This window comes from Diachasma alloeum, unplaced genomic scaffold (genome assembly GCF_001412515.2).
Source record: "Diachasma alloeum isolate Michigan unplaced genomic scaffold, Dall2.0 Dall_scaffold_00198, whole genome shotgun sequence".
NCBI lineage: Eukaryota > Metazoa > Arthropoda > Insecta > Hymenoptera > Braconidae > Diachasma > Diachasma alloeum.
The window spans coordinates 2578034-2590884 of record NW_021680363.1 but is presented as its reverse complement, the minus strand read 5'-3'; the positions used below and the strand labels follow the sequence as shown (position 1 = coordinate 2590884).

The window sequence follows — 12851 nt, the reverse complement described above, 5'->3', positions numbered from 1 at the left end:
GGGGGGGGGGGAGGGAAAACGTTTCATTTTCTCGGGGATTAAGTAACCACTCGTACTCGTTACGTACACACGCGGTTGGTATTAACGGTTTAATTAGCGTAAGTTTTCATCTGTGGCATTTACACCGGCGTGAAGGAGAAAAAGAGGAGGCCAGTGTTGGTGTGCACACGGGATATTTAAAGAGAAGAAATGCTAGGGGATGAGGCTAGTCAGGTGGTGGATAAAAACTGTGCGGTTGTTCCTCACGTCTGGGCAAATTGTCTCCACTTATTACTGCTTACGGGCGGATTAGACGGCAATTAAAGCGCTCATACAATCGTCTAATGGTGCATCGGATGATACACGAACGGTTTTTCTATCCCCCGCAACCGCATGCGGTAAAGAAACGCGAGAAGCTGTGGAAATATGTATTCAGACATATCTTTTTCAGTTAAACGAAAAATAAGAATTCTCCACAAGGAGTAAAACGCATATCAGATGCGGCCCAATGTATTATTGGAGAGACTCCGAAGGCAAAATGGAGTATTTCATATGCCAGGTGCGCCCGAAAAATTCTCACAAAAATGGAGGAGATGGAAATAATTTACCGGTTACGGATTCACAGACGTCTTGTTCCAAGATTTTTCCATTATCGGAAATGTAAGAGAGACATGTATTCTCGAATCGGACTTTGAAATAGTGAATAAAATACTGATGGAATAATAATGCTCTGTTCGATATTACAGTTGAGAATTGTCAAGGCTTGGGTCTAGAACGAAATAATTCGATTGTGAATTGAATTTCGAAGTACTGAATAAAGGGGATAATAAATCTTTAATTCTCTCTATTTTGAACACAACGGAAATTATCAGTGAAGAAATGAATGAGACGTTATAATTTTGGAACAAAAGCTCCTCAAGTAAGACGACTAGAATATCTATAATACATGTCTGGAGGACTAAATTAAATTGGTTACGATTTCGAAAAAATGATTTTTATGGTGGATAACTAATTGTTTATAAATTATTCACAGAAAATGCTTGTAATCTTCAAAAATTGCAATTTTTTAATTATTCCATCAATCTTCCTCTAAAATTATACTTTCTAATTTTTTTTCAGATTAAAAAATTGTTTTGTAACGTTTCAATATCGACATTGAAAGTCAGACCTGCAATGTTTAAATAATGAAATGGTCATTGGGGAAAAATAGCCAAATTACTTGGATATCCTTAATGTCTCAATTTGAGACCCTAATAAGGCCTTAAATTTAGGAATCCAAACGTCTTAAAAAAGGGTGTCACATGTGTCTCAATTTCATACAATAGTTTTTCCAGACCGCATACTTCTTATTTCCTCCGAATAATTCCCATTGCGTCATTGGTTTTCGTGCGCAGGTGGAGATCATTCGGAGTTATTTTATTCCCTTGAGAATGGCGCTGTTATGGCTCGGTGGGCACACGCAATATCAAGGCTAATTGATGTTGATATACATTGAATAAATTCCTCGTTATTTGAATAGCGAGGAAAAAATGTTTCTCGAATAAGAAGCCTGTCTGCGGGGGAAAACCCAATGAGAGAAATAGAGCTGATGTAAAACTTGCAGTGCCCATTACCCGTTAATAACATTTCCGCATATTATTACATTCGTAATCTGGCAGTGGTCTGGCAGCATTGGTTATGATTCCTCGTTAGTTCTATTCTATCCTGTATATGCAATGTAATTGCGATATGGATACTCAGGGTTTTGACATATAGAAAGATGGAAAAAAGGGAGAGAAAACCTCAAGCTAATTAGTAATGGAATAGCCAGCCCATGACGACTCTGGCCCGCGGGCTAGTGGAAACGACCGCCGCATGTCAGACTTGAAAGAGAATGCAGGAAAAATTACGACTCGTGTGGAATACCATTTTTTTTCCTTTTTCATAATAAAAAAAAAAGATGAATCACATCGACAAGTTGCGCCAGAACTGAATGCTGTATTCCGAATTGTCTGATCGATAAATTTTCGGGGTACTTCTCCCGAAAAAAACCATCAATCTCCCCCTCCCACAGTCCATTGAAAACTCAATGCTCCTTTCGCGGTTGAAAAGGTGAAACTTTTTGAGTCGTTCGTTATTCCTGGATGAATCGAACTTTGAAATCACTCCTGTCATACTGTGTGAAGAACGATAGCAATAGTGGGAGTGTGAGGTTGAAAGGGTATAGCCCGATTTCCCCGAGTAGAGTTTCGAGACACACGCGCTCGCCCTGAAACGACGAGAGGCCTTCCCCCGCCCTCTTCAACGGGTGGAAACAGTTCTTCTTAAACTGAGTTTGGTAAACCCCTCGTACAAGTCAAAGTTAGAAGGCGCATGGGGGAGTGGGGAGGAACAGTAAAAGAGAGAGGAGAGGGTACGTGGCGTCGAAGCCATGGTGGGGAGCAAGGGCGAAGGCGCCGTAAAAGTTGGTGAAGTCGATTTTGCAGTTGGAGTTGGTAATGCGATTTGTGCCGGAATAAATAGTTCGAGAGGACCCCCCCCGCCCCAAGTTACTCCATCTCACTCACACAGTGCCCTCTCGGTGCCTTTTTTTTCATTCCTCTCATTTTAACCCCCCCGTTTTTTTCACTCTCGTTTCACCCCGTTGATTTTTTTCTCCTCCTCTCGTCTTCCATCGGCTATCCAACTCAAGTTTGGTGTCGCGAGCACGTCTACCATCGGACGTAGCGAACGTGACGTCGTTATAGGAGGATTCTTTTGTACATTTTTTATCCTTCTCCGGTGGGGCTTGTCCTTTTTTAGCGCTCGATCTCTCTTCAGCGGGAGTACTGCTGGATGGTTCATCTCACTTTTCCTCATCTGTGTCGCCGATTTATGCTGTCCGATCAGCCGTGACGTGCTATCCCGATTCTAACACAACTGAATTGCCGAAAATTGTCGATAATGGCGGAGACGCAAATCGAATCTTTTAGTTTGGATAAAGACCTTGAGGATTTTCCCGGTTGTCATGTTAAATAGAGAATCGTTTTTCAATGGTTCAAGTCGTACGTAACCTTTTTGCGATGAAAAACTTTTCATCACACTATAATTTTATTGAAATTTCAACGAATTTCGTTGTTGTGTCTAATGTCTTAAATTAAGACGACTCGGAGACACTAGTTTTTACAGTGCGGTTAGCTCCACATTCCCCCACGAATCCATAATAGATAGATGTGGTTAACGCGAACACAATAGCCTCTATATATACCGGAGTCAACTGCTTGAACAGCTTGCATTAAAATCGAAATTAGCTAACCATTTGTCTTCTTGGGTTCAGTTTAATCGCGACTTTCTACAGTGGGTGATTTATCATCCAGCAGGACCAACTTCTCCAGAGAGAGTTTGAGCTGAAACCACACATACCACGGTGCACCCTCATGTCAGGGCGCCCAACGTAATTTCTCTCCGCTACAATATTCCTCGTCCATAGAGACATATCAGGAGTGAAAAAAAAAACAATTAAATTCCTTTCCAGCGTTTCGCGGGTGATGAAAAGCGAGAACCCCCCCCCGGTTATGGTCGCGTTGCGTGCTCACCGTAATAACTGTGGGAAATCACCTCTCACACCGCGCCAACAAACCGCCCATGAGTTCCGCCTCACTCGGTGCACCGTGGGCTCATGTGATTACTGTTTTCTTTTTCCCAGTCGGGTTTTTTTTTATTTCTTACGATGTCTGGCTTGTTCTCGCGTCACCTTGTGCACTCGCCATTCGCGGAACATTATTCTAATGTTTTGTGGATTATGGGTAACAATGAAAATTTAAATTACGCGGGGTAATTGGTTACTTATGCCGAGAGAGTCAATCCAGCGATTTTCCCACAGTTGTTTAACATTTTATTGATTTTTTATCTTATACTCTGGTCAAACGGTTTGACTGAAATTTCTGAGACAATTCTTGGAAATTTTCATCACTGAAAGGAATTTCGTAATTGAATATTATCATTTGATTTAGAATTTGAGTCTTCTTATGATATTAATTTTGTTATTGACTTTGAATTCACGAATTAAAAATTTCCCAACAACATTGTAACATTGATAGATCCATATCTAGTCCATAAGAGAGTGGGATTTTGAAGGTGTCCAAGTTCCCGTTTCCGTTAATAACTCAAGATTGAAAGGCGATAAATTTTGGATTGAGACAATTACATACCTGTCACTCCATGCCACAAAAATGCCTCTCGAAATTTCGTCATCTCTCTCAAATCCTCAGGCACCCAAAGTCAGAAGTCATTTGAAATTGACCTGACTTTCGTCTCTTTGTTTACATCTCGACATTCGTGCATTAAAAATTCCCGAATACTGACGGCATTGCAACATTGTTAAGTGCGATACCCAATACCTGTCCGGATATCGGTGAAGTCGAGCGTGTCAGTTCGCCGGGAGAATGGCATTTCGAAGGTGTGTACGAATATTCACATGTTTGACGTTGTTAGTGGGTTAGTCTACCGAAACGACAGTCCAGCACATGTCATACTGGATTCTATTGCGTCTCAATGTGCAACAAGCATATAATAGAGGAAAAATAAACTGATACGATTATTCACGGTCGCCGATTGCGAACGCTCGCGAGGTGGGAGATTGCCAGTTGAGAAAACATATCGGAATTTAGTATCGTTATTCAATGAATTGATAATGGCCTATGCCACCTTCATTAGCCAATCTATCAGTAATGACGCTACACTTATGCAATTGAATAGTTTGAATTTCAATCCACTCACTGCAAAATTAATCGGAAATTCTCAATTTCTTGTTTGAGAACTGGACTTTCGGATGATTCTGTCATCTGAAATGAAAACAAGAACGACCCGAAAAATTTTATAAATCGTTTTCTTTATTCCAATTGGAAAATGATTTTCTCAGCTCAAGACATTTTCTCCTTTTTGACCTAGTCTGTCGTTATCACTTTGCTGCATCTAGGAAAAAAAATTATGATTTCCCATTGTCGGATTATCCAAAGAGTCGCCTCAATTACTTCCGATAAAAATCTATTTTCTCAGTAAGAATATTAATATGCCTACGCGTTTGGTGCAGAAGCAATTATCCATGTGTTTACACTCCGAGTTGTCCTTGGTACGTAATGCAGAATGAGAACGAATCCTTGAAGTTTTGAACTATGAAGATTATGGAGAAGGTCACCGTTCCAAATCATGTCATTTTCCCATCCCGAGAGAGTTGTAAAAAACTGGCAAATCAACTCATTTGGCCGAAGGTAAGCGGCGATTGGAGATTATCACGCTGAGAAAGTCACTAAAAACTCCGAGTGGGAAGGAGCAATCGTGGTCCATGTTGACATGGTGGGGAGGAGCACGATAGGACCGAGCCTAGCGAAAAAATTCTCATGCAGTAGAGTTGCATTCGTCTACGAAATAACATATCCAGTGAGAATCTCTCGATTCATAATAGACAAGAAAAAAAATTGTGCAATAAAATAAAGGGAGAAAATGAAATTGCTGGTGAATAAAATAATCTTCATCATCGGTATCGTGAATGCAGTGCACAGTGCGGGCCTCGGTGTTCTATACGAGTGGAAATATTTGGACTGGCAATGGCCATATACAGCGCTGACCGGTAAAAGTTATATCCCTGAAAATCCTTTCACCCAGGATGTCGATGTGGACGTCAGCGGTCGTGTTTTTGTAACTAGTCCCCAATGGTTGGAGGGTACACCAATAACCCTGTCGTTGGTAACCAATCTTCAGGGCCCTGGGGGTCCTCTACTCACACCCTATCCTCACTGGTCCTGGCATACGCCCAACGACTGCGACAAACTCATTTCTGTTTACAGGCTGGCGGTAAAACGATACAGATTATTTCGTATAACTTAACCAAAAACGCTGACGATCATTACTATTGCCTTATGAAATTTATGTAGATCGACGAATGCAACAGATTGTGGTTCGTTGATGTTGGACGGGTGCAGGACAAGCCGATATGCCCGACCAAGATCATGATCTTCGATCTCTTCACGGATCGTTTGATCCACAAGTACATTGTGCCAGCTGATCAGACATTCAATGGAAAAGCATCACTGGTGACGCCGATTGTCGAGCTCGGTGATACCTGCGATGACGCGTACCTTTACATAGCTGATGTTGGTGAAAATGGGCTTGTAATTTACAACCTCCAGCAGGATCGCTCCTGGCGGGTGAACAATACACGCGGTAACGCATTTGGTCCCGATCCCGATGGCATGAACATAACAATCGCTGGAGAATCGTTTGACCTCACCGATGGCACCCTAGGAATGTCCCTATCGCCACCTGGATTTTTCAAACAAAGGTATATACCAGACGATTTATTCATTTTTTTCGCAGTATTATTTCCCCTTCTGCTCCTCTGCAGCTCCGCAATTTCTCATTTATCCCCGGAAATTCATTCCAATAATAGCTATATGCATATCAATATCTGTTGATGGATTCCATCAAAAATTGATTGCTCGAAAAAGCAGTTTGAGGGAAGAGAAAATAAAACCGAATATTCTCGATCAACCTTTTCCAGATATCTCTACTTTAATTCACTGGCGAGTTATCATCAAAAGTTCGCTAGTGTTGATACATTGAAGATGAGCGAGTTTCAAGAGCCATTGATCTTCGAGTCTATCGTGAAACGACAGAGTCAAGCTGGAGTTCAGGCGACATCACGAAAAGGTGTTCTATTCTTTCAACTAGCTCAGCTCACGGCGATAGCTTGTTGGAGCATGGAACGACCATTCACTCAAGATAATATTGAGATTCTTGCGTTCGATGAGGATGCCCTGCAGTATGTCAGCGGTATCAAAGTGACAAATAATTATCAGGGGGAGGAGGAGCTGTGGTTCAATACGAATAGACTCCAGAAGACGATAAAAATGACGCGCACGCCTACTGAAGTCAACTTCAGAATTATCATGGGATCTGTGGACGAAATCATCAATGGAACTAAGTGTGAACCCCGGGGTCACGGTCCTTATCCGGACGTCTCGACATGGCGGCGGATATGAGAATATTTTTTAAAAATTTTCTCTGTTCTTAGATTATTTTCGCAATTTTTGCTGTACCTAATTATATCACATTTATAATTCCCTTGAGGATTCCCTCTGGATTATTCGTGTAAATACATAGATATATCCCGAAATATTTTAAACTAGTACACCTCACATGCAGTGAGTAACGACAGACAATGGTCCAACATATAGGGATTTAGAGAGAGCGAGGATTGCTGGCAGTGACAGGAGGTATGTAGCAATTTAGTTAACCGTTTCATTGCTGCCTTTTGAAATGTAACGATGAAGCCTGTGCCTGACAGGCCCGTCGCCCCAGACTCGAATGTTTTGGAAAGCCTCCCTTCCCCTCCCTCCTCACCGCCCCCGTCACCCCTGGAAATACGAATCATGGTGGTATAATTTGAACATCTAATCAGAATTGTTCCAAAACTTCCCAAACCCACAAGGGAATTTTCCTCTGTAATCAACTCCACCGGCGAATTTACGAGAAGACGATCTTATCGTTTATATTTTCCCCTGTTTTCCCTGATTTGCACTGGAGTTTTCCGGCAAGTACGAGAAAATCGGTGACTATCTCGGATCTAAACGCAGGGGGGGGGGAGAGGTAAAGGGGATATGGGAAACTAGCATTATGGGTTAGTATCTGGATAATATCCCCGGCGATAAACGTTGTCGTATTATCGGCTAGCAGAGGTTCGATATCACGACGGAAAATTTAAGCAAAACTGCGCCCGTGAGGTGAGTACTTGAAGAAGAACCGAGTGGGGCAATACAGTATAGACGACCTATTGAGGGGATCGCGGGGGGCGGAGGAGTGGGGGGAGTGCGGAATGCCACGAGTGACGATAAACGGCACACACGTGCAAAAGCACGTATCCCACCATCGAACTCGTAACCGTTAAGGGTTGGCACGTGGAATTACCCGGGCGATGCGATAGTAACCGGAAATGAGTCCTTTCACCCTCTCGTTCAGGCGTCTCTACTACATTTTCCTTTTGGTATCCCCTGAAAAAAAAAAAATATGAATCCTGAGTACTTTCAGGCGTTTTACGACGCGAGTGCTTCTAAAGCAACTTTACGAGTGTCCAGCATGAAAAATTCCTAAATAAATTTGCATCAGTTTTACAACCCCTAATATACATAACTACCGGTGTTTTGGCACTGATACCACCCCTCAAAAACAAGACAAGAGATCCCCCAACTGCTTGGGATTCCGTAATATACTGGAAATCCTGAGGAGACTAGAATGATATCTTCCCCCGCTCCCCCTTCCCCTCCTCTCTTTTATCCATGAAGCCCCAGAAACGATGCAGAGGAAAAGACACGACGAGTTTTCTTTTATTGCCGAGACACGTTTCGAATTCTTGAGAGTCGCTTTAAACGAATACCCAGAGAGTTGAATGATACGCTACGTCGGTTTTAAGATTAAATTTGAATTTTTATACTGTACATAGATTCCAGAAATAAGATTTTTTGCGTAATTTTTTGATATAAAAATGTTATTTCAATTTTTGCGGTGAAATGCAATACTCGTGAGCTCGAGGGGAGCAATGAAATTCAAAACTGAGAACAATATCAGGTTTATTGTCAAGTAGATTATATCGTGAAGCATGAAATAGCCCTAAAAAATGATGTAAAGAAAGTGGATGTACAGCGGCCATGATGGTGTTCATGAAAGTTTGGTTAGTGTCGTTAGCCCTTGGAGAAAGAAGATGAAGCGTTGCAGCGACGGTTGCATTCTCATTGGCCCCGTTGTATACATATACACATTGTAACTCACGAGGGGGATATTTCCTGGAGGTGAAATTGCAATGGGCGTCTTTATTAAAGCGACTGTATAATTCATACGCATACCCAAGCTGACAGTGTCGTGGGAGGGGGGAGGGACTCCAGGTATATAAACACACGTGAGATTGCACTGGTGGCTGCACTCCAGTGTAGTTTGCGCTCATGTATACATACATATGTGCTACATATTCCAGATGATCGTTCCCCTTGTTCACGGTGGTCATTCCCCGCGGCCACGTGTTTCCTCTGCGCATTGCGCTTGTCAGCGACTCTGGTCAGCGCGTAATTTACTGTCCCAGAGGCTTGTGACTACCCTTGAAACTATCAGGTTGCCGATGCGGATCCGTTGCCTAAACGGATGTCGCCAGCATCTGCCTGAATGTAGTGAATGGGCGGGGGGAGATGGATAGCTGTTTGAGGGCGAGAGGAATAATAATAAATAATCTCTGTTCTTAGATTATTTTTGCAATCCTCCTACTAACTCATTTCGCGACAAAACTTTTTCCACATCATTCAGCAGAAAAGAATCCGCCAATGGGAATATGTTTAATTGTACTTATCTAAATTTGTTCATGTTAACAATCTAGGATTTAAATTTATGATTGGAGAAAGCTGCTATCACTGTGACTTCATGAGAAGTCTGACGATATTATTCTGTTTCAGGGTGTGACGGGCGACCGGCTGGCCGGGGGCGCCGCACACCTCCTCCATCTCTTCTTCTTCTTGCCACGACCACAACACACAATGTAACAACAACTCAACCACTCCGCGTGAACCACGTTCTCAATGTACTTAATGTGGTACGTTAACATTTCAAACAAAAAAGAACATTCCCATAATCGGTGTCTCTCAAAAGTGTCATTATTTTATTTCATATATTTATTTATTCATGTTCACTATTGATTTTTTTTATGTTCACACTTGTTGTCACTGTTAATCCTCTATTGTCCACGAACCCTTGTAATTCGCTACACACGTTTTTCATTTTTCTGAATGAATATACAACGGCCGTTCCATTGGATCTGGGTTGCATCTGGCTTCTGAATTTCTTGCGAGAAAGCCGAGGGATCCAGAGGCTCGATTCAACCGCAGGATCTAGTGCTGTGGCTATTCAATTACTTGTAAACATATTTTATTATCGATTACATTGTTCGATTATGTCTTCACTGTTCGCTGAGTTTTGTTACAATGTGACATGTGGTTGGTTTAGTTTTCGTTGGTTTATCGGTGTTCGATGTTGGCTGCTGTTGTTGGTTGTTAGGTGTTTAGTGGTCACTCTCTGTATTGGTACCCCACACCCTCCCATCATCTGCCTTGAGAACTGACAAAGTTTTCAGCATCCCACTCCCCTCACCCCCACCCCCAGTCTTCAAAACTTAATGTTTAGGAATCAGAGCTCCATTACAGTACATTTATCATGAGAGGAGACGACAAAATAATGTAAGTAATAATACTAGAAAAACTAGTGTCTGAAATTAAGACATTAAGTGTCTTATCAACTCGCGATTTCTCATTTATTCTTCTAAATTCTCCATTCATTTTTTCTGAAGGATAATGAGGATAAAATAATTTTTGGGATGAAAAATACTGATGAAGACTATTTTTTTTAAGTATTTTTTTTTCCTCGAATTAATCGCCTTAAATTAAGATGTCTCAAAGACAGTAGTTTTTACAGCGAAAAGGATCAAGTTTTTATCGATCGAGTCGGCCTCGTGTTTCAAGGGGAACGTTGTGTATTAAAAATTCACAGCTTACGGAATATACACTTAGGGTTACATGGGTCTGGGCGAATTCGGAAATTTCCTATTCCCGTATACGTGAAATTGGAGAATTTAGGGAAGGGATGGCTGAGAATGCGAATTCACATGCGGATCTCGTGCCACAGTCTCGCTTCGCCGGATTCGCTCAGCCAGTGAATCGGATTCGGGCTCGCCGGCCCATTTGATTAGAGGGCTCACCTAACCTCCAAGGGTATCCCTGAAAAAAAATCCTGTCTATACTGGATGGGGTGGGTTAATGCGATGTATATACGCTCTCGGTTCGAGCCAATGTATTGCATGTTGCAAGTGTTGTCGGAAAAATTGGGCAATTTATTCGGCGATTGATGAAAAATTTCAGATAGTAAACTTCAGCTGAAAAATTCAGTAGCGAAGCGGTAAACCGGGTTAAGTCGATTTTTACTATTGGCTAGTTTTTGACGAATATCTCGGAATCTAAAAGAGATAGAAAGATTTTTGTCATGACCTTTTTTGTAGAGCCAATAGAGCGTTATAAAAAAAGTCATGAGAAGAATTTTGCTATCTCTCTTAGATTCCGAGATATTGAGCAAAAACTGGCTAATAGTCAAAATCGACGTATCTCGGTTTACCGCTTCACTACTGAATTCAAGAACGCTTAAGACATTTGTCGACCCGTCATAGAGAAAATTACCTAACTAGTTGTTGAAATTTAATAACTAATTGTAGATTATTGCGAAACCATTTTGTGGACGAGACAGTGATGGATTATCAAGATGCAAATGATTGCGGAATTGTTTTTGTCAAGAATTGGAAAGTTTACGGGAGAATCAATTAAAAATGTAAATCTTAATACAAATATTCCATGAAAATTACTAGAAATCGGAAAAATTATTGAGTTCTTAACTCATCGAATATTCAGCGTAATTTGACACTAAATATTCACGTTTAGATTGAAAGTTAGAATAAGTTGGGAAATCCTTGTCTGCCTGCACGCATAAATGAGTACGGAATGTACGGTAACTTCTGTAATTTATTCCTCCGGAAAATAGAATATGGATCAATTATTGTATTGAAAAGTTGTCGAGTAGAATTGAAAAATCTTTTCTGAATTTTAATTAATTAGTTGGTAAATTTCACTACCTACTTGTTGAAATTCACCAAATATTATAATTTCCTCCGTGTTCAAACTGCCTATTGAATGAAGAAAAATATCTCCTAAATTCTATTTTTTTCCTCTCTAAACCAAAATTTTTCTACTTGATTCCGATTCCCTCCCCCTCTCCCGTTTTCATAGTCGATTCCAATGCTCTCACTGGGACATATTAAAAAGTAATTGGATTTCGATCTGGGATGTTGGCGACGGTTGGAGATGCCAGCCGAAAAAAACCGAGTAGATCCAGTGGCTGGAAAGAGGACATTTGGACAGATTGTCGAGTAAGAGTAAGGGGGGGGGGAATAAAACCGAAGGGATTATATGGCATTCGATGAGGGGTCCGAGAATTCGTACGTGCACTCCTCTCTGCCCACCGAAATAATGGACACTCGTTAAATTTAATTGGCACATAATTATCGCTGGAGGATCCGTTGGAATTGCAAGTGGGGAAAAAAAAAATTCCCGCGTAACCAATCGTCGTTATTCCATATCCTGCCCTAATATCGATGGAATTTCAAGCCAAAGGGCGACCGAAGAGTCACATTTGGGGTATGGCACTGCGCAAAGAGACAACCAGCCCTGAGTAAGAGAAAGACGTGACTATTACCGAGAGAGAGAGAGAGAGAACGTGTGAGTGTGTGTGTGCGTGCAGACGGTATCGGCTTAACGAGCCTGTGGCCCAGCCGATTTCCAACTCGATGGGTAGTCTCCACACCATCCCCAGTGTATTTCCAAACTCGGATAGCGAGGCCTCGATTATGAGAATAGGGGGTCACCGAAACGAGAGAGAAAATCCCCCCGGCATACCATGGTTACCATCGAATCAGCGATTTCAAAGTTGAAAATGCCGAATATACGATAAATTCCTGCCATTCACGTACTCAAAATTTTTCACAGCCCGAAACTATCCAACAGCTGAGCCCATTGAATCCCCAGTGATCAACCCGAGAATTGACGAAATTAATTTCAGCTCAAATCTATGGAGTAGACACAGACCCCCGGGAACTATAATTAAAAGCCGTAAATACGATGGCTACAGGTATAGCAGAACCACTGTATGGAGTTAGGAAAATGAGGTGAGAGAAAGGGGAGAGGGGAAGTGAGAGAGAGAAAGAGAGAGAGAGAGAGAGAGAGAGATTGTAGCGAAGGCAAATTAATTTATGAATCAATTAGGGACGTCGGGGCTTTCGG

At 41.7% G+C, this 12851-nt stretch overlaps 2 protein-coding genes across 5 annotated transcripts in view; both read left to right on the top strand.

The window, feature by feature from the left end:
* Positions 1 to 12851, top strand: part of LOC107035442 (CUGBP Elav-like family member 4) — a 338453-nt gene that overhangs the window by 86318 nt on the left and 239284 nt on the right. For all 4 annotated transcript variants that reach the window (XM_015252830.1, XM_015252829.1, XM_015252831.1 and 1 more), the window contains one exon: positions 9432 to 9568. The gene's annotated coding sequence lies outside the window, so the exon portion shown is untranslated. The remainder of the gene's footprint in view (positions 1 to 9431; positions 9569 to 12851) is intronic.
* Positions 5362 to 7111, top strand: LOC107035441 (major royal jelly protein 1). The gene is made up of 3 exons (XM_015252825.1): positions 5362 to 5790; positions 5871 to 6277; positions 6497 to 7111. Exons 1-3 carry the CDS (start codon positions 5440 to 5442, stop codon positions 6975 to 6977), a joined length of 1239 nt encoding a protein of 412 aa, XP_015108311.1. The 5' UTR covers positions 5362 to 5439; the 3' UTR covers positions 6978 to 7111.

What these genes read in the sequence shown, in the direction of transcription:
- LOC107035441 (XM_015252825.1), top strand. Translation starts at nt 5,440, where the DNA reads ATGAAATTGCTGGTGAATAAAATAATCTTCATCATCGGTATCGTGAAT. An exon ending in TTTCTGTTTACAGGCTGGCG is followed by an intron (nt 5,791 to 5,870) that starts GTAAAACGATAC and finishes AAATTTATGTAG; the next exon opens with ATCGACGAATGCAACAGATT. An exon ending in CCTGGATTTTTCAAACAAAG is followed by an intron (nt 6,278 to 6,496) that starts GTATATACCAGA and finishes AACCTTTTCCAG; the next exon opens with ATATCTCTACTTTAATTCAC.